This window comes from Phaseolus vulgaris, chromosome 9 (assembly GCF_000499845.2).
Source record: "Phaseolus vulgaris cultivar G19833 chromosome 9, P. vulgaris v2.0, whole genome shotgun sequence".
Taxonomy (NCBI): domain Eukaryota; kingdom Viridiplantae; phylum Streptophyta; class Magnoliopsida; order Fabales; family Fabaceae; genus Phaseolus; species Phaseolus vulgaris.
Window position 1 is genome coordinate 29,657,134 of NC_023751.2, and position 25,689 is coordinate 29,682,822.

The following is a 25,689-nucleotide window of genomic DNA, read 5'->3' on the forward strand; positions in this document are numbered from 1 at the left end:
TTTACGTTTTAGTTCAATCCTTTCACTTAATTATAGTTATTTTCAATTTCGATATTATGTTCCGCTTATACCTTATTTTCTGTTGCTTTCGTTTACATTGAAGTCGTCAACTCCTAACAACTTCACCTTTTGAAAAAAATCTTAACAAATAAAGTTGTGTTTAATGAGCACATCTTCAATTTTTTTCACTAAACCAAAATTGTAGTGTATCCTAATAACATTGGTAGAAATTTTTACACTAAATTTAAGTCGTATTGGATCATGATAACTTCTTAAAAATGAAACCCTACTACTTGAGCACCACTTACTCATTTACATAATTTCTTCCAAATATATCTATTAAATTATACGCTAAGTTGCACCATTAGTATGCAAATCCCGTTATTACCATATCGTGCTTTTCGTATTTACATATATATAACGTATAATAGTATATATATATATATATATATATATATATATATATATATGTAGACACTTTAAAATTAAAAAATAAAAATAAACTATTAAAATGATAAAGTTAACTAGATACACACCTCAATCAAACAACATATTACAAATTATCGTATCTTTCTATAATTATAATATAACTATTTAGTATTATTTGTACTATTAATATTATTTATTGAAGTACTACCTCCCTCTTCCTCGCTAATAATAATAAAAATTGTGTACAATAAAATAAAAATATCTTTTACATCATATTTAACTAGACAGTTTTATTTATATTAAATTAAAAGAATTTCAGTATTTCGTAAAATATATAATTATACGATCTTTCTAATAAAAAATAATTCAAAATTACTGCGCAATTCTTCCATTCATTCTTTCAAATTATTTATATTCTACTTTTTAAAATTAAATTTCTTTTTCCCTATATAAATGTGGATAAATGCAGATAAACATGGGAGATGGCATGGCATGCCTTCAAGAAAGAAATAATAATATTACTCTAAAATAGAAATGGTAATTTCCTTTTTCACCATTGCTATAGTTTGCACATCTACACTCTACACCAATTTTGTATATTTTTTTATTGAATCATTTTACCGTTTAATAAATAAAGAATAATTTATTTATTTAATAAAAATAAATAATTAAATATTTCTTTGTTTAATCTGGATGGACGGACATGTTCCTGTCTCTATTTCAGAGAACACGTTGAATGTTTCATTGCTATGAATCTGGCAGAAACAATACAAAATGCTAGTTCATTTAATAATATTCAGCATACAGAGTTTCCTTGGATTCTAAAATTTAAGAACTAAACCTCGAACCGATTGAGACAAAAAAAATTAACCATGGAAAAAAATTATCAGAGCAAAACACTCAGTAATTTTTGCATCATGTGACGGTAAAAGCAGAAAACCGAAATTAAGCAGAAAAAAAAATCTCAACTACAAGAAATTTCGGCATCTAAAGAACTCGACCGAAGGAGAATACATACCTTACTTTCTGCCGAAGTCGAAGGAGAAAAGCAGTCACCGGAGTTGGACGGAGGGAGAACGGTCGGTGTCGGAGATGAGTTTCCCGGCGAGATGTTTTTGAAATTCTGTTGGAAGAAGAAAACGGCAAATGGTGAAAATTGAGAGAGAGAAAGTTTTGGTGATACACAAAAGTTATGAAATGACAACTAATAAAAATATAATAAAATATTCAGTTAGTTAGGAATGGAGGGAGCACTGGCTGAGCCAGTTATTTTTCGCGCCAAGTACTCTTTGGATTTAGGTGAGTTTGTAAGAAAAAAAAAATAACTTTTATATAGATTAATATTAACTTATGAATAAACTAAAAATAAAAATTAAAAAGCTAATTATTTTTTTTTACAAATTTACTTATATCTAAATTCATTTAAACTAATTTTATTTTTTTTAATTTTACTATTTTGGAATTAGTTTACACTTAATTTCGTGCAAACATTATCTTAGTTTTGACCTATGTGCAGCTTTATAAACCGAAAAAAAAACTTAAAGTTAGCTATTGGATGTAAAATGCCAACGATTTATAAATATTAAATGAACACTTGTATCACAAGATTGGTAAGTCTCAATTCTACCCAAAACATGTTCATTTCAAAAGGAGTTTTAACCCTTTTAAACTTTATAAAACTTAAAAAACAAAACATAAACTCAAAACAAACAAAAATAAAATAGTACTGATCAACCAAACATAAAAAAATCATTCTAATTTCTTAAGATAGAATTCAACCAACAGTGGAAGACAGGGATACAGTTGCTTGATTAATGGAGAAAAGAATGAAACAAACTAAAACATATTATAAACAACACTAATATAATTTAGGCCAAACAAATAAAGAAGGAAAACACTATAGATAGATGAGTTTGAGACCCATTTTTGGAAGAACACTTACTTGGATGTGATAAATGTTGGATTAAGTGCTTTAATAGGCTAAAAGTTATAGATGTTACCCAAAATACAAGTCTTTCTATTTAAAAATGTACCAAATAAAGTGTCACAATTTGATTGTAACCTCACTCACTTAGCATCCACTACCGAGATATTACTTGCAACAATTTCTCCCTCAATAATTCTCTTTTTGGAAATCAAACTCGTAACATTTGTTTGCTCTATTAGCAATTGATGGATCAAGCGCTTACCATTAGACCAAAAGTTATAACTAATTATAAAGTCGCAACTCTTTTTATTTAAAAGCGTAGTAGGCAAAGCATTACAATTAACATCACCTACAACAATAAACACCTTCTTATTTTGGGTTGATCGACTAGGCTCTGAAACTACTTGATGTAATCTTTGTAAGGATGATAAGATCTTGGTCAACTTAAAAGGCGTTGGAGAAGAATAACCCCATGGAAGAAAAAGTTTTGGTTGAGGAAGTATGCTCCATGACGAAGAATCAATTTGATAATAAGAAAATAAAGAAAAAGCAAGAACACTAACAAGTTGTAAAAGAAAATATAAAATGGAGTGACGAAGAAAAGGAAAATAAGGACATGTCACCTTTAAGAGAACTCTCAAAGTATAATTGTCATGAGGATTCATCACTCAAAAAAAAAAATTCAAGATAGAACATAAGAAAGAGAAGAATTCTCAAGACTTCAAAAGATAGCTCACAAAAAGAAGTATTCTCATTTATCTTTAAAAGTGATTTTATAAGAGGACTTAGACTCCTTTATATAAGAGATGTCACGACCTAAAAGAAGAATAAGCATAAAGTATTTAAAAAAATTAGAAAACTCATATATAAGATATAACATATGACGATTTAAGCTAAAGATAACTCAATTAATCATATGTTTAACACTTAGTTAACTCTTAATTAATCCTTGTACATGGGTAACTCCTTGACATTAGGGAGAAACACACGGTAGTTCCTAAAATTAAGGAAGGTGTCATTATTACATATGTAAGAGATATGCAAGAGGCACATGTGGCGCATTAGATGAAGAAAAGTGACATGTTGGTTAGAAACTCTTTAGGTGAGTTTTCCAAATATATGAACCTTCCAACATATGTCCTTTGGTGACTCTTAATTGTAGAATATTTCAAGAGAATCAAGAAATATTTTATGATCTAAGAGTTTATAAAAAAATTAAGAACTTTATCAATTTGGCCTTTTGTGAATCTCCCTTGCAATCTTTTTTTAATTTCTTCTTTACTTTTCTCTGTCATGATTTTTGTTTTTTTTTTCTTATTCTCTATTATTAACAAGTTTTTCCTTCTCCTTATTCACAATAGTGGGTTAAAATATCGATAAATTTAAAAAGGAAAAACGACTTTTTCTCTTTGCTTAGTTATAAATTCTTAAAAATTCTTAGATTTTACTTGAAATAAAATATTTGTAACCAATTAAAATTATGCTAACCATAAAAAACAACAAATTTCATCCTAAAAAGATATTTTTTGTGTTAACTTTCGAAACACAGAAGCAATAATAACAATAAAAGTTTCATCTATAAGACAAAAGTTTTTCAAATAAATTTTACAAGATACAAGCAACGCATTTACAAGTTTTAGTTTGTCTGATAAGAAAATCTGTTAAAGTACGTGTGTACATCAAAAATCAATTGAAAGACCCCATAAAGTTGTCATGTGGCAATAAGCATACTCCTCCTATCTACCATGTTATACTTCTCTTCTATACTTCTTATTAATTTTTTATAATTGTATAATCTTACTCATTTTCTTTATCTTCATTTATAAACATATCGCAAGACTGAAAAAGAATAGCGGCTCCTCTAAACAAATTCAAACAAACTAATAAATGAAAGATTAAAAAAATGGAGAATGAAATCATAGATGGCCGAAGAATATTTTAATATATACTTTTTACTTGTGTGTGCAATTATTATTAGCCTTTTAAGTGTTCTCCCTTAAATCGGAGCCGTCGCTAGTTTTTTTCTGGCAGCATAATGATGGTATTTGCGTTTGTCTCTGCTCTCTGCTAAATTTCTATTCACATTTCACGAGAAGCTACCGACCAGAGTGTTTTGATTTTCAGGGCTTCACATACATGTTTCTCATTCCATTTCACAATCGGTCTTCCAATTTTGAAGCCTGTAATGCAAGAGACAAGCACATAAAGCAAAGCTGCAAGAATTGGTAAATACTATTCAAGAATTAAAAAACAAACTTTCTCGACAATCAAGAAACGAAAAAAATATATAAATAAGTCATATCTAAGATTTGTAAATATTATTCCAGATTAAGTGTTTCAAAATAACAAAAATATATCATTCTGAATTCTTCTAACGAAATGTTTTTTCACATTGTATAAATTTATCTTGTTCTAACTAATATCTAGAAAATTACATTCTCTTTTAGAATATTTTACGTGTAACAGTACTAGAACTCAAATTACTATTTTAAATTGTTCAGTATAAAAAACTTTCAAATTGTATAATTCTAGAAAAAAATATCTTACATAATCATATTAAATATCACAATGAAATTTTATCATCCAACTAGGTTAGCACCTTAAAATTTCATTAATCACATGTCACCACATAAAACAAGTAAAAATACAAAAAACATAATAAAACCAAACCAAAACTAAAAAAATAACTCCAAACCATACTAATAAAAACTACACTCAGGAAGGCCTAAACTATTTACAAAGAAATCATACACAAAAAATCATACCAAAACCAGTGTATTGTTAAAAAATAGAAAGGGCAAACTGTTTTTTTTTTTTTAAATAAGAGGGTGTAAAACCGTAACACTAGATAGGTGTTCATACTAGGTCAGGCCCTGTTCACCACACCACCTGAAGCAGATTGAGAAAACATAAAGGCTAGACTACATCACGATTGTTTTGTATTTAATGCTAGAATTTCATGCCATATACATACATGAACAAGGATCACCGAAGCAAACAATATTAACAAACAGACTAAAGTCGATTTAACCAGTTATTCATAGATGTTTAAATACACTGCAATACACCTAAAAACTGCCACACCTTTTATATCCCTTCAGATAACTCATTAATAATTAATAACAAACTACAATTGGACAAGATTTCAACAATTCAGATGGAATTTAAGATGCGTTCCTCAAAACCCATTGTACTAAAGTAGCAACACCAAATCCTGTTGCACATCGCTGCTTTTCATTCCAAACTGGACCAGCCATGTCAATATGCATCCATTGAACCTTCTCATCAACGAACTGTAAAAAGCACAATTGTTCTATAAAAACAGTGACAAAAATTTCCATGAAGATTGCAGATAAAACCTAGCCAATTAAGATAAGCAGCTGCTTTTCTTCCCATTATGTTCCTTCATAAATAGTCTCTATCTACATAAACTTTTTCTCCAACAAGAGTCCAGTCTGTTCTCGTATCATCCTACTCACTTTAAGTGCAACGCTCCATGATCCAAAATAAGAATCACAAGCATTTATACCAAAAATTCTGATTGTTTTAAATATTATAACTACCCCATAGTAGCAATGAAGCATACTTTTAATGAGAAATGAAAACATAAAATGTTTCATTAGCACATACCTGCTTTAAGAAAAGAGCCGCAGTAATAGCACTGCCTGGACGACTACCAGTGTTCACCATATCAGCTACTCCTGATTTCATTGACTCCCAGTAGCTTTCTTCTAATGGCAACCTCCATAGTTTCTCCCCACTCGCTTCTGAAGCTTCAAAAACTTCTTTTGCCAGGTCATCACTTGGTGTAAACACACCTTCGAAAACAATAGTTCGCATCAATAACCAGCTGATAATAAATAATTCCTTGCATGGGTTCAGTAGTTAACGGAAGGAAAAGATAACATCGTGTGGCAACTTTCACAAGTCACAGATGTCACTTTCAGGTTCTGCCACCCTAAGTGCCAAGCTCTCCTCTTTCCCACAATATTACAAGTGTAAGTTGCCAGCTGTATATTTGGTCATCTTTTGTACTAACAAATATTCGTAAAATGATCATATTATAATTACCTGCAATTGAGGATCCAAGAGCAATTATACAGGCCCCAGTTAATGTTGCCAAGTCAACTATCTGAAGAACAGTTAACCAACCAGTTAGAATTCTAAAACCAGACTATATAACTAACAAGTGGTAAGCTTGTTTCAAACTACATAATCAAAATTCAAAAACACAATGACAACCGACTAGCCATTTCTAAACACAATTTCCATAGTACTTTCTGTATAAATGTTTTTTCAGACTGAACAGGAACGCCACAGGTATTTTAACAATGAAAAATAGCATTATTCAAATAATTGAACTTTAGTTCAACAGGATAAATTGGAAAAGTTACAACATTTTCTAGAACTTGAATTAGAAATAAAATGATTATCGGCCAAATCTAACACTCGGGAAATATTAAACTTTAAGCCAATACATTATGATTTACGTAAATGTAGATTCAGATTCTCAGCAGCATACCTTTTCAGCACCCTGGTTACAAGCATACACCAGAGCATCTGCAAGGGTAAGCCTACCCTCTGCATCTGTGTTATTAACCTATAAAAGAGGTTAATTAAACCAATGCCATACTCTCGTGCAATTATATAGATCTCATTTGTCAAACTTGAAAGTATAGATTTTCATAGATGTATTTGCTAAATGTATTTATTTATTGCGGTGAATATGGGTAGTAGCAGCACAAATATACAAAAATTCATTAAGAACAATTAATTAAGTATTTCAAAAGAAAATAACATTGATGGAGATTCCACATTGACTAATAATAAGATCAAATTATAATATATAAGTGGAATGCAATTCTCGCCTTACAAACCGATTTTGTGAGATTGAGTTAAACATAAACTTATTTACTAAGATGATATCATAGTCATTCAGAACATATTATAGTCAAGTTCTTTGGGGCTATTATGTCTCCGTTATTAGACTCCTGTTAGACCACCCATAAATATTTCATCTCATGCTCAAGATGTTCATTCTTCGGCGTGAGAGAATGTGTTAGAGATCCCACATCGAATAGGAATAAGGTCAAATTATAATATATAAGTAGGGTGCAATTTTCACCTTAAAAGCCGCTTTTGTGAGGTTGAGTTAGGCACAAACACACTTACTAAGAAAAATAGATGGTTTGGAAGGTTTACTAAAGTTATGACAAGTTTGGGCTTCAAATAAAGCCAAGGAGACACACTATTTGCTAAACACATTGAGTCGGGGGGATTAACAATGTTACTGTGTATGTAGATGATATTATAGTGACACATGATGATGATGAAGAGGGTCAACAACTATTTAGCCAACATCTAGCCAAGAAGTTTGAAATCGAGACCTTGGGAAAATTAAAGTACTTTTTTTGGAATTGAAGTAGTCCATTCTAAAAGGGATACTTTTATATCCCAGCAGAAATACATTCCTAATTTGCTAAAGGAAACTGGTAAGATAGCATGTAAGCCTGCAAGTACACCAATTGATCCAAATATGAAGTTGGGAAATGCAGAAGATATTGTTGTTGACAAGGAAATATACCAGAGATTAGTTGGCACACTCATATTTGTCCCACACTAGACCTGATGTTACTTTTGCAGTGAGTCTAGTCAGCTAGTTCATGCACCAACCAAAGGAGATTCACTTATGGGCTGCACTAAGAGTTGTGCAATATCTGAAAGGGACTCCAGGCAAGGGAACTTTGTTTAAACGAAATGGGAATGTAAATCTCAAAGTACATACAGATGTTGACTATGTCGAGCCAATTGTGGATATGAGATCAACTACTGGATATCGTACTTTCCTTGGTGGGAATCTTGTAACTTGGAAGAGTAAAAAAAAAATTTGCTAGCATGATCCAGTGTTGAAGCAAAGTTCAGGGCAATGGCACAAGGGATCATTGAACTACTATGGCGGAAAATAATCTCGGAATACATGAGAATAAAGTGGGATGAACCAATGAGACTTTATTGTGATAATAAATTTGCTATTAGCCTAGCCCATAATCTGGTGCAACATGATAGAACCAAACACATTGAAATTGATCTGCATTCAATCAAAGAAAAATTAAACAATGATCAAATTAGGTCTCCTCTCAAGACAACATTGCAACCTTCTAACAAAAGGGCTGAATAGCAATAACTTTGAAAGGATTGTTTCCAAGCATGGAAAATGAATATTTACCAGCTAGGGGGGAGTATCAGCAATCATATTTTATTATTCCATATTTAGTATATTATAATTAAAGCGTATAACTTAAATATCCCTGAAAATAGGAATCTAATTACATTCCTAAATAATAGGGATCTAATTATATCCTTGAATAACAGGGATCTGATTATATCCCTGAGTCATAGGAATATGATTACATTAAGTGTTGTTATTTTATTTCCAAAATTAGTTTTCCAATCTTGTATATATATTTGATGTACTCTTAGCAATAAAATCATTTTATTCTACCCTAATATTTGAGAGATATTATCTTACAATATTTTGGAGTATCTTAATATTTATTCTTCTTTTATATGATGATTTTTTTTTGTTTCCTTATTTAATGAGGATTTTTATGATTATAAGAATATCTAATTAGAATCAAATTTAGTAGAATATGATTTATAGGCATGTCACATCATCTTATATAAATCGGACATTGTGTAGCCCATAACAGTTTTCCACCACACCTTCCATCAAGTTTTCTCTCTCTCAACATGTACAATCGAAAACAACAATATGAAATCCTGACCTCTATAGTCTTTCCATTTGAAGCTGTGAGAATGTCTCCAGGCCTCATACCTGTTCCACTTATCATATTCTCACAAGCTGCAACTATAAAATGAACCTGCACATTCAGGATTTTTAAACACATGTAAAATGTACTTTTTGTGTAAAAGGATACAAAGAAGCTATAAGCACTATCCTATTCCAAAAACATATGCAAGGGCTAAAGATATGCACTAGAAACACAAGCATTCTACCAAAACCAACTGCATAAACTACTAGTGATCAATACTAGTCCTACAAGATTTTCGCATCCATATTGTAACTAAAACCTTTAAAAGGATTCAACAGCATACATTATCATAAAGCAAAGTAGCCACTCAATTCATATTTATTACTTAACTGCAGAACATCTAAAACGAGATAAAAAAAATTCCTTCAATTCTTACAAGAAGTCACCACCAACTAGTTACCAAGCACAGGCATTAACCATTACTTTGAAAGTCAGCAGGATAAAAAACAATGTGTCATACGAAAAGGAAAAGAAGTGAACAATGATATAAACGTCAGACCTCCACTCCAAGGGGTTTGATTTGACCAAGAGCTTTTGCTGCTCCTAAAACTGCAGCAGAACCGCCCATATCAAATTTCATGAGTTCAATCAAACAGCCAGGTCCTGTCTTGATGTTGTAACCACCACTAATAAAACAAAAAAAGAAAAGAACAAAGAAAAACTGTAACTACTATAGTGTTAAATCAAAATAAGAAATTAAAGGAGAAATTGCATTTGTCCACCCTTATCTGTCTATCCAATAACACCTCCACTAAACTACCAAGTTCAGCATATACCACATTCATAGGTTAGTTATAGCCCTCTAATCATCAAGTTATCCACAAATTGTAATGGGAGCACTTGAACTGGGTACGAAAATAAAGAATTATTTTATTAATCATAAACACACAAATTATATTTTCATCACCTCTATTTGTAGCAATCAAACTTCTAAAATAAGGGGAAAAAAAGTAAATGCATGTTTATCAGTCCTAATCATTGTAGTTAGAATAGCAAGAGCCGTATGATTTGAAGTTCGATTCAAGAAAATCTTCCTCCCAATACATATCGTACAATGAATTGTAGTTTGAATCAAAACTAAATTATGTAATTCACGATTCTACAACTGTCGCACATGATTCATAAGGTGTGCAAGTCTGCTCAACAAACAAAGCATCACACACCAAAAAAAATGAAAGGAAGTGTCAGTTGCCTCTTCGATTGGAACGATGCTCCTCAGAGGAGAAGAGGACAGTACTTTTTGCCTCTTTGAATATAATAATAATATTTTATATTTTGCATCATACAGATGCCATGCTTTATTTGCTTTTCACTTAGGTTTTCTTTCTCTTTATCTTTGTAACTATTATAGGCTTTATTATTTTATTTTATTTTCTTCCTTTCTTTTTCTCTCTATTACAATTATAGGCTTCATAGCTAAGAGAAAAACAAGAGTTATAATCCCAAAATCAACACAAAGGATAACATCGAAGAAAATCTCATTTCATGTTGTGTTGCAGCTAAAATAAAAAGAGACATGGGTTAAATCAAGTACCTATCAAAAGTCAAACCTTTTCCAACCAATGCTAACTTGACATTTACAGGTCCAGTTGGTGGTTTATAACACAAATGGATAAAATGAGGAGGATTTGCCGAGGCTGCAGCAACACCAAGATAGGACCCCATTTTCAATTCCTTGCACTGCTCAGCATCTAAAATTTTGGCAGTAAAAACATCACTATATGTTGCAGCAATCTTTGAAGCCTCTTCAGCCAATACCCCTGAGCCAAATAATTCATCGAGGACACATCAATTCCTTGAAATGCAAAAGTATCTCACACATGTAGAAATGGAACAGTGCAATGTTCAACTAACTGCCCTGTTACTTCAAAGCCAAGGAAGCGTGCATCTATATTCTAGCCTATATTCTAGTTCCTAGAAGAGAGAAATTCACTTTAGAGAGAAAGAAGTCATATCATATCCATCAACGAGAAAATCAGGATAATATATTTAAACATAGGCTCATAACTTGTATACATGTGCACTTCTTGCATTTTGTCACAATCTCAACCACTGATTTTCAAATCAACGGCTACAACTCGTGGCTTCTCCCTCTAAGGCAAATTCACTACTTCAAACAGAGGAAAAATGCATACATATGACGGTGTCGAATGAGAGCATAAATATTTACTGTCTACATAAAATTAAGTGGTCAAGTTAAAACTTCTCACACTTTTACATGATATGATCCACACACATGGTTGTTGAACCTCTAGAATCTACTTTTAAATTCTTACAACCATAGGATATAAGAACAAGTTAACTCAGTTTATTTTTCATACAAGTTCAACTAAACTAACATGGAGTGAATTCTTGATTCTGCTACTGAATTTAAAAGACTAAATCTTCACATGGTTTTAGCCCCAAAATTCTTAATTTTTCCAACTTTGTTGGAGTACTTGAATAATTTTATGAAATTCAGTTTACAATTTCATTGATATCTTTGTCATGTTTTATTAAATTACATAATAATGCACATATCACAGCCATTGCATCTGGTATTGACTTATATTGTTATTTCATTAACTCTGTTAGAGTTGGAACATAAAAAACGTAAGCTGTTAACAGTAGAATTTAGCAACCTTGTGTGTGTGTGTGTGTGTGTGTGTGTGCAAGGCCCAGCTTGTATTAGCTTTCAATCTGCAAGATCTTTTTAATTGCAAAAATTCCACAGCGAAGACTAAAGTTCAGATGTATAAATTAATTTCAAATCTTGTCAAAAGTTTGTTTTGTTTTACTTTCTTTATAGAGCTTGTTAATAAATTAGTGAAATTGACCTATCTGCAACGTATAAACATTCGTTTAATATGAACCTGGCGTGAGCACATTAGCCGGGGAATTCACAAGCTCCCTTCCAAAAATGATTCCAGAAGAAACATCTGTTGCAAACTTAAGTTTCTTCTCTAATTCAGGCCCAGATCCAAGCCCAATAATATCCACCGATTTAAGTGCCGATTTCTTAGACTCCGACCTGTACCTGTTATCTTCAAAAGTTCCCAGCACAGTCCCTGCCACACAACACAACTCAATCTTATTTCAAAATCACAACCTTTCTATTAATGTATAGCCTCTATTTAGATAAACTTGTACTTACAAGAAGAAAAAAAATAAAAAAGTAAAATAAACAAAGCTTCTTCTGTTAACTAGAAGATTCAAGGAAAGAATGTGTTTCTATGGTACTCATAGATTGTACTTTCATAATGACGATCCTGGTCTAAAATCTTAAAAAATATTGTGAATGTATTCTCTCCGCATAGCTTATAACTACATGAAAAATCCAAAGTATTTGAAAGAACGAGAACTAAAAAAACACGTTTCCTATCATTTATACACTTCAGCAGAAGTTGCTGTAAAAATGTTATCTTAAGTTAATTTAAACTCGACAAAACTCAATTCCTTGGATGTGTTTGGATTTCAGTTGGAACATCCAAACCAATCTCAGTTTCCATGGAACACTGTATCGGTATGTTTGACGGGTTTTTTTTCAGATTCATTAAGAAGCAAAGTTCACCTCAAACTCTAGTAAACCTAAAAGCATCAATGAGTTACTCTTTTTCACCAACGCAACCTAATTTCCTAACTGAAATCCAGCTAACTTTCTGTTTTGGTTTTTATTTTTTTCTACTTCTTGTTTTCCTCTAAGAGAGTTTCTTGAGAACACGGCCATTTAATGCTGCACGCAGATCTTAAGAGAAACAAATACCAGATGCTATCGCAGAAGCTGCGTTAAGTTTAGACTCCACGGAAAATGCGTCTGAAGAGGCAAGCGCGACGGCGACGTGGCCAGCCTGGGCGGACTTGGCGGCAGCGGCAACAGCCTCACCGAGGGACTTAAACGCGGCGAAGGAGGACGCGGAAGCGCCGAGGCCGAGCAGGGCCACGCGCTTGGATCCGAGTCCATCAGCGATTCTGAGAACTACGGACTGGCCCGGTTTCCCGGTGAAGTCCTCTTCGGAGGAAGCCTGGCCCAACAACCCGCCCAACTTGGAATCCAATGCATTCAGAATCGCGTTTTGGAACTTCGCCTCGGCGTTTGGCGCCAAGTCCTTCTCCGTGACGCCAATCGCAAGCAGGTCCCCTTTCCATTGCACCACGTCAACCTCCTTCGACGCGAAAGAAACCTTCCATTTGCACACTCTATGTCAAGTCAGCATTAATTGAAATTGAAATTGAAATGAAATTAAGGAATGGAGAGAAACGAAATTCAACCTTGGGGGTTTCGGTGTTGGATGGGCGAGTGAGGCCAAGGCTGGCGCAAGCCATGAGGTTGCGCAGTGGTGGTGACGTGAGAGAAAGACGCAGTAACGGTGGCGAGGACCTTCGAGAGAGTGTTCTGAGAAAGATAGAAGAAGAAGAAGACGGAACGAGAAATTGAGTAGTGAGTGTAGAAGAGAATGCGGAGAAGGCTGCAACTATGGATGCCATTTTCCGGTGTGCGATGGTCTATCTTATTTATCGTGGGGTAAAGTGGTGCCTTGGCGTGACGAGTGGCTTTCTTGACAGTGCAACGCACTCGCGCACTCTACACGCTCACAAATCCTTATTCTATCTCGTTTCGTAGCCATATATGGTATATGAAATATCTAGTTTTTAAAAGTTCAATCTAATGTTTATAAAATTAGGTTTAGTGTTTACTTAATTTTTTAACTAGAAAATTAAATAAGTTGTCTGAATAATTAGTAGAGAATCACATTATGGTATTGTCACAGATCACTAAAAAACATGTTGAAGAATTATCAATAAATTATTAACTTTTTTTTTGTGAAAATTAAATAAATTATTATCTCTAGGAAGAATAAGGTTTTACGAGTTTTTTTTTCATATTAGACATTGATTGAGATAAGTCTAATGAGACTCGGACACTTCTCTTAAATGGGCGTATCCGTGTCGGACACATGTATCGGTGTCGACACTCGTACGACACTCATAGGACACTTATCGGTGAAGTATTCAATTCAAAAAATATTTGTTGAATTTTTAAAAATTCTAACACGGTTCTAATACAATTTTAAAAGGTATAAATACAATAGTTTTCTAGAAACTCAAATTTATTGTATAAATTTTTATTATCATTATAAAAATAAGGAACAAATTCTTTTGAACCAATCATGAAAAATATCTTTCTGCTTCCAAAAGAATTTGAAACATATAAATATTTATTTTCAATTTATATAATTCAAAATTATATAATATATAGATCCGTGTTTCCATATCCTACATTTTAGAGATTATATGTATTTTTGTGTTTTTGTCGTGTGCATATCCCGTATTTGTGCTTAATAGTCTTGAAATCTACAAAACAACATTTTTGTTGGGAAAAGAAATGTAAACTTGTTTTCCCATAATAAATTTTTTATATAAAAGATTCTCTTTTTGAGTGGCCTACTAGATACTCCTCTTACCAAGTTCAACTTTTGCAATTTTTGAGAATAATTTTAAGCTTTTGTGGTCATACTTCATATGTCATAATTCGTGCTTTTCTTGAAAAGATGATAAGCAATAGACTTATGATGTTATAGTTCTGATAAATTTATTTTAAAAAAGTTATCTTGTCTTTTGTAGAAATACAGTAATTTAATCATTTTAATCAGACATGTTCTTTGTTAAACGAAATACTATATAGATTATTGAATAGTTATCTTGTCTCTTGGTAGAAAATACAATAATCTAATCATTTTAATCACACGTGTTCTTTTTTAAACGAAACACTATATACATTTCTGAATAATTTGAATAATTGATTTATGCTTAATAGATTATCTTTAAGATCATCTACTAATAAAATGTTATTAATACAAATAGTAAAATTCATACATATCTTCTTAATATTTATTATTTTATATTTTTTTGTTTTCGTCAAATATTGCATTTCCTTAGGATGTTTCTTTGACCTAAAAACATAGATTTTTCTTTGTCATATAATTCAAGCATTCATTGTCTAAACATTATGATAGGAGTTTTTTTCCTCTTAATAAAGCAGATGTAAACTTAAATTGTTCTTTTCTTAGGTGTCCAAAAGAATTTGGGTCCTTTTTTTTGTTAGTTGAGAAATGTTTAGACGCATTTGTTGCATTATGCTTGTGAGATGTAAGTGCTTTTGTCTTTTCTTCCTAAAAGTCTAATCCTCTTTTGTTAAAGGGTTTTTTTAGTGGATCTTATCAAGAGATTAAACTTCTTATTTTCCTTTTTTTCATTTTAGAATATGAATATCCTTATAATTTCATTTTCAAAGAGTAAATAATCTACTATAAGAGTTTGACATCTTTGGATGGTCTCCTTCCTAAAGTTTTGATAGTATATGGGATAGAGTTATTTTTTTTTTCTTTAATAATCAAGTCTAGACTAAAAGATTTACATTTCTCTTTTAAACTTTCAATTTCAGAGTTTAGTTTTTCAATTTCTACAACAATGTTAGTTTTCAAAATACGAGTCTTCTAAGATGGTAGACTTTGTTTTCAAGGTATCAACATGCTTAGTTAAATATTTGAATTTTATCTTTGACTTGTGAAAGGTTTGAGACAAGAGATTCGAAGAAGATAAAAGTTCATGATATGCTTTCTATGATAAAGTAAATGTTAAAGAAGTTTACCTCTTTTTTGTCATCTAATGAGATGTCAAAAGAGGTTTTGGCCATGAGACATGAGTTGGTGGGTACCTCTGTGTCATCTCATTAATTGTTTAAGTCATATAGGTCTTTTCATGTCAACATTAGAAAGTTCTTAATGTCATTTTTTATGCGAGTCTAACTTGAATTAGCTTGATTAAATATTAAAAACTTGAGTCATATAGGAATTTTAGTACAAGACACTATACTTGAAGTAAAGGTGTTCGCAAGTTGGGTTGGGTGGGATTTGGACAAACCCAAACACCTCGTTGGGTTGAGTTTCTACATTTTTAATGTTCAACCCAACACAAAACATTTTTTGAGCGGGTTTGATTGTGTTAAGGTCAATTGGTTAAGATTTTGAAAATTTTTCTTTTTTTTTGTTAACAATTGTAATTTTAAAGTATGAGTATAATTAAAAGACAATACAATTTAATTAATTCAGAGCTTCAAGTAACTCAATAAATCAAGTCATAACTAGTTTGTCAAAACTAATTCAAAATATGAAAAGAAACATAAAACATGATTTGTTCATAACACAAGTATAAGAATGGGTCTAAGAGTATAATAAAAATATGAACTCAAGGTAACAACAACACAAATAAAAAGTGTTTGAGAAAAGTCTAACAACCATGATTTTGATTAATTGGTAAAAACAACAAAGTATAAAACATAATCATATTTCATCCATAAGATGTAAGTCTTTGTTTAACAATAAATCATGTAAGATGCAAGTGTTTCGTCTGCCAAACGATACAACATTTTGCAATCTTGTTTTTATGTTTAATAAGCATTATGATCAAAAGAAGCAGGGGTGACAAAACCGACCTACCCGACCCGTTTTGCCCCGACTCGTCGTTGGTCCACCAAAGGTCGGGCGGGGCAGGTTGACCCGCCAAAGTTGTACGGACTGAAAATAGTAACTCACCATGTCATAGGGTGGATTGGCGGGCTGACTCGTCACTTTAATTTTTTTTTGTTTTAGATCTATTTACTTTGTTATAATCATTGATATCACTTTTTTTTTATAATAAAAATACAAGAAAATAAAATAAAATAAAATTTAATATTATAATGAAAGAAGGTCCAATATCTAAAAAAATAAAGTAAATATCATCAATACTTCAATGGATCAAATGATGTATAAAGAAATTAATGTAAATAAAGTTCTATATAAAGCATTGATCACCATCAATTTTTATTCCAAAAGCATGAGATCCCTTTTTAGATCTATTACTTGGTTATAATCATTGATATCACCTTTTGAACAATAAAAATACAAGAAAGAGAAATAAAATTAAATCAAATTTTAATATTATAATGAAAGAAGGTCTAATACCTAAAAAAATAAAGTAATATCAACAATACTTCAATGAATTAAATGATCTATAAAGAAATTAATGTAAATAAAATTCTATATAAAACATTGATTACTACCAATTTTTATTCCAAAAGCATGAGATCCCTTTTTAAAAGAGTAAAAAAAAAAAAACCGGGTTGAACTGAGTTGGCGGTTTAGGTAGACCAGACCAATACAGGTTGACTAGTTCAAAAAGTTAACCCACCCCATTTAAATGATGGCGGGTTGGCCCGCCTGACCCAACCCGACCCATTTTGTCATCCCTACTCAAAAGACTTAACATACATTAAGTTATTTTGCATTGTTTAATGACATTTTATAAGAAATAACCATGAAGACATAATAACACTAAAGGATTCAAGACTATATGGGTACTTAAAACAAAAATAACACATCTTGCATATATGTAGTTAACAACAACAAACAATCATATATCATGATACCTAAATAACAAATGCTCATAACAAATGACAAGAGATATGTTCCAAAGACATACGAAGTAGTTACGATAAAATTATAACATTTGAAAGAAACCAAAAGGCTTAAAATATACTTCGTAAAATTTATACTTCTATACAACTCAAGCTAAGAAAGGAAATATGAAAATTCATAAAAAGACAAAAAAAGAACAAACAAAGTTAAATAAAGTAATTTTGCATGGCAAATAACAATAGTTACATTATCAACCATTATCAGAATTATAAATAACAAAATCAATGAGAAGATTTCTCACACAACAATCATATTCGAGCAAGCTATATATACAAGGTAAGAGACACAAGAAGAAATACAACAAGTGCAATACATTTTATTCTTTATATATAACTTATATAAGCTTCTATGTATAAATTTTAGTAGTAGTAGTAGGAATGTGATAAACTTTGTATTATTCACTTTGTGAACTAACTACCTATATAAGAAAACTATATTGTCTATCGTCTTTAAGATAGTTGGTTTTCTTATAAACACCTTCTATATGTAATCAAAAGTAATAACCAATAATACTTGCGTTCTTAATCTTAAGAGGAGAATAAGAAGAGATAATTATGAGTGATTTATGTATTCATTGTAATCAGTTTTTTTTGTTAGTGTAACCCTTTATCTTAAAGGAAATCTTGATGTAACCGAAAAATTAAGGGTGAACCAGTATAAACATGTTGTATTATTCTCTATCATTGGTCATCCATTATTGGACGATCTAATAGTCTACACACAAAAGTCTTATGAGTTTTATTCAACCCCCTTTTAAAGCTTGCATGTACCTTCAAAAGTCCTATATGGTCTCCAAGAACATGGGTTGAGAGATATATAGAGAAAATAATTTTCTTAGGATATATGCTAAACCAAAAAATCATACTTTATTTTTAAAAGACAAGAGAAAACTCAAGTATTTTCCTTGGAATATATGTTTCCTATTAAGAAAACAAGTTATCATCTTTAAAAACAAATATGTTCTTTATATCCTTAGAGAAATATGCAAGTTGGAGGTGTAAAACCTAAATAATTCTTATTAAACATAATCATAAACATAATCTTATTAAACAATATTAAGGACCTAATATCAAATATTAATAGAAAAAACTTATTTATCTATCACTTACGAGATCACACATTCTGAATGTAGCTAGTATGTTAAGTTAATTTATGATGATCCAAACGAAAAATACAAATAAATAGTTAAAACTTTAATGAATACTTATATTCAAATTTATGAAAAAAACTACTATTAAAAAGAAAAGACACTAATACTAAATATATATAAAAATATAGATTATGGATTAAGAATGTTTAGTAACATGAATATGAAAAAAAAGAAGATAAAATTTGTTGTTCTAATGCGAAAAAATTGAATTTCAATCCTCTGGATGCCAATCATACAAGATTATCTTAAAATAAAGTAAAGGTTAACAACGTATGCAATTGTATAGTAATAACAAATCAATCATAAATAACAAAATAAAACTAAACATATTAAAATTTACACAAACTATAAAAAAGATAATATTGAAAAAGATCTTCTGATTATAATCTACTTCTTTGGGACTTCATATTCACATTCTTACACAAGAACTTCTCATGACAAATTTCAAGGTAATCTATATTTATTTACCAACTTGAATGGAAATATTGTAAATAACATATTATCATGATAAAAATAATTTTAATAATATATTTAAAATTTCTTATTTAATTTAGTATTTTTATTTTTTAAAAATAATTATATTAACAAAGATAACAAGAATATAATTAAAGTGATAGTTACTAATAAAATAATTAATTAGTTCTTTACCCAAAAGGATAGAAAAAAAAAAACCTAGATAAGTATGTCAGTTCATTACTTAGTTGATGCAGAAGTCTTCCCACAATTCATTGTATGATTCGAAGAAAAAAGAAGAATCGTTTTTTTGAAGGTGACTATGGTGGCGACGAACGTGAAGGCAGAAACCATGTCTCTCATGGACAAGCGCAGCGCAGTGGAGGCTGAGATGAACGCCATCATCGCTCGCCTCTCACAGCCCGGAGCTCCTGGTTTGTCCGGCGGTCTCCTCAATTCGGAGGTTTTCCCTTCTCTTTATTTTCCCTTCACTTCAACCATCTATTCATTCCAAATCTTTGTATAACCGTTTATTCCTTCGTTCTTTACGAAACGCCGCTGCTACATTTTCTAGGGCTTTCCTCGTTCCGATATCGACATCCCCGTTGTTCGAGCCGAACGACGTCGCCTTGCAGGTTCGCAGATTCGCGCATCCAATCACTCTTACGCGTGTTCAATTGCTTCTTTACAAGCGTCAACGTGCTTGTGCTATATTCTCTCATGATTTCGTTCTCTTTGTAGAGTTGCGCAATGACCACAAGGAGATAACTGAGAAAATAGACCAGAATATTCAAATTCTGCATTCAGCAAGACTTGGGTCATCGGTCTACAAGAATCCAGGTATCAACAAAGAGTCAGTGTTCCTGTGTATGCAAATTTACATGTTGGAACTTTGATTTTATATTCTACTGTGGACTTGGGTTTTGTTTATCAATAAGGTGGGTCATAGTGGTCTAGCTGCACCTTTTACCATGGAATTTGGGATTTTGAAATTCTGTTTCTATGTATATCTTTTATGGTTATGGGTATTACTAGCGGTGCCTTTGTTCTTTATGAATTATGATAGCATGAATGCATTCTACTCCTGGTTTTAAGGTTGTCTTTGTCATGTATGGTTTGTTCTTTGTTTATGTATGTGCATTGCCTTATAGTTTTCTGCATCTGCTTGCTTAGTCACTAAATGCGTGAGTTAGGATCATTTTTTTTCTGGAGCAACCTTGTGCTCTGTCAAATTTGATGTTGGGTGCTCCTTGCCCTGCTTCCTGTGTCAATGCCATAATTTTCTTTTTAATCGCATGTTATGACAACTTTTTGTAGCGTATTTTTTTGTCATTAGCTTATGGGGCATAATCAAAATTGTTGTGCAAATCATTACTTCATCTGTTTATTGTTTTAGTTATAATACTTTATATTCATGTTGAAATGTTTCTAAAATATAAAGTCTAAACCCACTGTAATATTTTTGGCGTTGAATCTGACTAACATGAAAATTCTACCTCCATATGTTATTATCCATAATAGTACCCTATGCTGCGAATTCCATCAGCATCAAAACTTTAACACACTCGTACAGAAGCGAATCTACCACTCCATCTCATGAGAAGTTCTAGCATGTCCTCAAACTACAAGCCCCTCAACCCTGCAAAACCTACCCACTGCTTAAGGAACTTTAAATATTTCTTTCAAAGTCATGTGTGTGCATGGTAAAATATTGGTCCAAAGAGGCTTGACAAAGCCACTGTTCCTCGAAGATGCCAAAATTGAATTGCAAAGTTTCCTGTAAACATGATGTAAGAAAATATGATTGTTGTCATTGGGTTTTGTTGTTAAAGTGACTGATCTTAGTTTTTGCAAAGCCATTGTTTTTGTTAGTATTGGTATGAACTCTTGTGTTAGTCTTTCTTCCTTTGTCTTTAGTTTGATTAAGATTACTCTCGGTATATGAATAATAAATTATATTTATTATCATGATGTTTGACTTCAGTTAATGATGATGGTTCAGATACTCAGACCTCATCAACTATAGACACTGTTGCATCGATGACAGCACAAAATGTCCTTATGAGACATTCTCCCAATTCAATGGATGTGGATGTGTTGATTAGTAGACCCTTCGCTATGGTAGATGAGATAGCAGACGCGTCGCCAGCAGTGGAGGATGGTTTACAACTTGGAGATCAAATTCTTAAATTTGGCAATGTGGAAGCAGGTGATAATTTGCTCCAAAGGCTTTCTTCGGAGGCTCAGTCAAATCTGGGTCGTGCAGTACCAGTTGTTATTGTGAGGCAAGGCACAGTGATCAACATAACTATTACACCTAGATCTTGGCAAGGCAGAGGACTACTGGGGTATGCCTGCTGTCTCTCTATTTTTTGTTTTTGTTTAGTCTGCCTAATTAGTATATTGCAGGTTTCCTTTTTTATGATAATTAAATTGTCTATGATTGATTATTTATCTACTTATCAGACTGTAAATGTCTTAAAAGTTGGTAGAGTGAAATACATGTCTATGTCTTAAAAGTTGGTAAAGAGTAGATGGTCTAGTAATTTAAATTTACGTCTTGTGTTATACACATGTTTTCAGTGTCTACTTTGTCATCAACATCTTTTGATGTTTGTTGTCTAATCGTTATACGTGGTCTAGACCTTAGGGTTTGATGATCTTTTAGAAGGTTCATCTTGGTTTTTCTTTAAGAGTAAAAATTTGCCTTTTTTTATGCACTTAGATAAGATCTAATTAGATCACCAAACCTTAGTATTATTCTGTTATATGATTGAAATCATGGGTAGTCTTAACAAGTTCATATTGATTGATGAAAATTAAACTGTCTATCATTGATTGTTTATCTACTTCTCAGACCGTCTATGTCTTAAAAGTTGGTAGAGTGGAATAACGTTAAATGCATAGCTATTGTTAAAAATATTCAATGTTCCATCTGAAGTATGGTCAACGGATCATGTAGAGCAAAATTTCTCTACTTTTTTTTCTAAGCTTCTTGAGGCAACTAATGACAATGGGCTATATGTTTACAATTTATTGTTACCCAATGTGAAATGTAGTTGACTTTCTACTAGTGCTGATATGTTCATATTTATTGCTAACATGTTTTCTATGTTGTATGCTGGCAGATGTCATTTTCGGATCTTGTAGGTGTCACATGCTCTCATGATGGTGGTGACGGCTGTTTCTGTTCCCATACGGAGTTCTTTAACTTATCATACTTGTCTTGGCAAGACTCTGTAGTACACAATTACATTGTGGTGCACTTTCTCCGACTCAATAATGCGTTACACTTTTTCTGATCATCTTTCTTTATTTATACGCTTCTGCAACTGTTTCAAGACAGAAAATAATGAGCTTGGGCACATACTGGGAATGGATAATTTCATTCATGTGACTTGTTTAAAACTCTCATTTCTTTGAGAGATTAAACAGGGGAGTTATTAGAATTTGTATTTAAGGAGAGATGAAGCCAAAATTTTCTCATGACATGGTCGTATAAAAATTCAGCATAAGAGAATTCATTCCCACACCACTAAGTCATATATGTAGACAAATATATAACACTAACACGGTCCAGCACCCAGTTGATTCTTCACTCCACTTGGTATGGAAACTATAAGTAATACCTTTCTAGGAGTACTACAACTTATAGACTGCTAACAATTAATGATTATCACCATTGTTAAGCACTGACAATGGACTGGTAATTAAGGAAAATTAAGGGATTCGGGACTAGACTAACATAGATTGTTATACCATCCTTCTCAAGCCAGTATGACCCAAAAGGAGGGATATACTGCTCAGTACAATTCAAGGGTGTCCAGAACTCTCCCTTAAACACTACAATAATCATCCCTTTTAACTCCGGTTGATATCTTTTTTTATTTTACTGGTTACAATTGAGTTGGTTATAATTAAATCTCTATCTCTACTGTTTAGTCTCTGCACGTACACTTTATATTTTAGCAAATACTACGTTTTCGCACCAAGTTCTTCCTTCTCCCATATCATTCCTTTTCAATAGAACACTGGAGCTACCTTTTAAAGGTTCAAAACACGCCTGCACGCCATCACGGAACTGATAACAACTATGTTTTTGAGGATTATACATCACTTATTTCATTAACCATTGTAATTGTGGATTAACAGCTATCTAGCCCTCCTACTTTTGTCATTCCTGCATTTTCACGGGAGATAAAGTCTGTCAGTTGCTTAATTTTCATAACCTAGTTTGTACAGAATGTCAAAATCAAAACTCGAACTTCAGAGTCCAACTATTTTGCTCTCCCCAGCAAGCTTTGGTCAGTAAGAAAATTCAAACTCCTTTGATCTATTTTTGATGATGAAATGTGGTCCCCAACAAGTAATGTTTCCACTTCTGCACAACTATTTGCAACAAGTTCCTTTTCGTGGAAAAACTTTCTTCGGCCCCATTTTGGAGTATTGTTCGACTCAAGAATTCTAAAGGCATTCTTTTATTGAGTGCATTAGATTCCACCACAATCTCTGCTTGGAAAAGTTAAGTTCATCCAGTTGTGTTAGTGCTGCCGTGACACTTTTTAAAAGCTAATGCTTATTTTGTATCTTTGCCATTTTGAAAAGCATTCTTTTTTGAGAATTTCTTCCTAATCCATAGAAATATCATGATTTTTTCTGGGTGTGGGAAATTAATTGGACCCTACTTTTTTACTAATTTAGTGAATGGTCTCCATGACTGTATTAGAAGTTCACCTATTAACGAAGTAGGAAAATATCTGATCTAGGACTCGAGAATCCGAAATTTTATTTTTATACTAAAATAATAGGGCTAGCTTATTGGGGATAAATTCTCTATCTAGTTCCATTATCTAGTTCCATTTACACTTTTATGTCTCCATTTAACACTCTTTTGTTTTTATTTTCCTATTTAGCACCCTTTTGTTTTTATTTTTCTATCTAATATCCTTTTATTTTTTATTTTTCTATCTAGCACCATTTCAAAAATAAATAAATAAATAATAAATTTAAAAAACTTGATAATTTTAATTTTGAATGCATTAAAAAATAAATATTTTTAATGTTTAAAATAGTTAGAAATATAATTAATGAATAAAGAAATGAGTTTTTACAAAATAAAAATAAAAAAGTAATAAATTTAAAATGTTTAGTTTACAAATTATTTTTTAAAGAAGGAAGAAAATAAAAAATTAAACTCTACAACAACATAAAAGTTAAATCTATAAACATAAATTAGTATTTATTTTTATTATTATTAATGATGTAATCATGTTAATTTTAAGTAAAAAATACAGAACATAATTATAAAAATATTAAGTTATAAAGAATGATATGTACATAAGAGAACAACATGATCGAACAAAAAAAATGTTCATATTGTCAAAAATCAGGACACACATAAAGAACTTGTCCCAACATTACTGGATAATTTACTTTTTCATCATTAATTAGGTTTCATTTCGCACAAACTATTAAATGTACCATTGAAGAAAATATTAAATGAATAATTATCTTTCATTTATTTTCATTTTTATGATCAACATATACTTATTTAGTATCGTCTTATATCTCTTATATTTATCTTATTTGAATTTTTTTATATCTTTTATCTTTATCTTATTTTGTTTTGTTTTTATTTTATATCTTTTATGTTTTTTTTTTTTCCTTCTTTATTTATTTTTATTTTTTGTTTTTATTTTATTGTTGTTGTTTTTATTTTCTAGACTTATTTTTTTCATTTTTTTTTCTCATTTTTAAGCATTAAGTGTAACATTTGCATTAGTTTTTATTTTAGGATTTTGCATTTAAGGTAGACATTTCAATATAATTTGTTGTTCACTATTAATTAATACTAATTGATTTTGTTTTTTTTTAATAATTATATCCTGTATTTTTTTACTTAAAATTAACATGATTACATCATAATAATAAAAATAAATACTAATTGATGTTTATAGATTCAACTGTTTTTGTAAGGTTTAATTTTTTATTTTCTTAAATTTTAAAAAAAAAATTTAAACTAAACATTTTAAATTTTTTTTTTTTTTTTTTTGTAAAAACTCATTACTTTATTCACTAATTATATTTCTAACTATTTTAAACATTAAAAATATTTATTTTTTAATGCATTTAAAATTAAAATTATAAAAAAAAAATTAATTTATTATTTATTTATTTATTTTTAAAATGGTGTTAGATAGATAAATAAAAAATTAAAGGATGTTAGATAAAGAAATAAAAATAAAAAGATGTTAAATAGAAAAATAAAAATAAAATAATATTAAATAAAAAAATAAAAGTGTAAATGGTATAGATAAGGAATTTACTCAACTTATTGTCTCAAACCAGACCTAATTTTTCCTGTTTTGAACATTCGCCATTTTTTCAATCTCACTTTTCTAG

The 25,689-nt window shown here is 31.0% G+C and overlaps 2 protein-coding genes across 3 annotated transcripts; one reads left to right on the forward strand and one right to left on the reverse strand.

Annotated features, from left to right (window-relative positions):
* Positions 1-5,359: 5,359 nt before the first annotated feature.
* On the reverse strand, positions 5,360-13,791 carry LOC137822570 (leucine aminopeptidase 1-like). Its single transcript, XM_068627480.1, has 10 exons — positions 13,438-13,791; positions 12,932-13,349; positions 12,042-12,236; positions 10,724-10,949; positions 9,689-9,815; positions 9,142-9,237; positions 6,879-6,956; positions 6,428-6,488; positions 5,987-6,174; positions 5,360-5,649 (listed from the first exon to the last, which is right to left on the reverse strand). The coding sequence occupies exons 1-10, from the start codon at positions 13,651-13,653 to the stop codon at positions 5,521-5,523; spliced, it is 1,734 nt and encodes a 577-aa protein (XP_068483581.1). The 5' UTR covers positions 13,654-13,791; the 3' UTR covers positions 5,360-5,520.
* Positions 13,792-19,509: 5,718 nt separating this feature from the next.
* LOC137821353 (probable 26S proteasome regulatory subunit p27) lies at positions 19,510-22,592 on the forward strand. 2 transcript variants are annotated; one of them, XM_068625905.1, is made up of 5 exons: positions 19,510-19,750; positions 19,862-19,922; positions 20,029-20,127; positions 21,272-21,635; positions 22,416-22,592. In XM_068625905.1, exons 1-5 carry the CDS (start codon positions 19,610-19,612, stop codon positions 22,435-22,437), a joined length of 687 nt encoding a protein of 228 aa, XP_068482006.1. In that variant the 5' UTR covers positions 19,510-19,609; the 3' UTR covers positions 22,438-22,592. The 2 variants fall into 2 exon arrangements, with proteins under 2 accessions (XP_068482006.1, XP_068482007.1); XM_068625906.1 differs by having other exon boundaries at positions 21,290-21,635.
* Positions 22,593-25,689: the final 3,097 nt, after the last annotated feature.

Coding starts and splice junctions, on each gene's coding strand:
- LOC137822570 (XM_068627480.1), bottom strand. CDS start 13,653: ATGGCATCCATAGTTGCAGCCTTCTCCGCATTCTCTTCTACACTCACT. Junction 13,350..13,437: donor CCAACACCGAAACCCCCAAG/GTTGAATTTCGT, acceptor TGCAAATGGAAG/GTTTCTTTCGCGTCGAAGGA. Junction 6,175..6,427: donor TCTTGGATCCTCAATTGCAG/GTAATTATAATA, acceptor TTGTTTTCGAAG/GTGTGTTTACACCAAGTGAT.
- LOC137821353 (XM_068625905.1), top strand. CDS start 19,610: ATGGTGGCGACGAACGTGAAGGCAGAAACCATGTCTCTCATGGACAAG. Junction 19,751..19,861: donor GCGGTCTCCTCAATTCGGAG/GTTTTCCCTTCT, acceptor TACATTTTCTAG/GGCTTTCCTCGTTCCGATAT. Junction 19,923..20,028: donor CGAACGACGTCGCCTTGCAG/GTTCGCAGATTC, acceptor TTCTCTTTGTAG/AGTTGCGCAATGACCACAAG.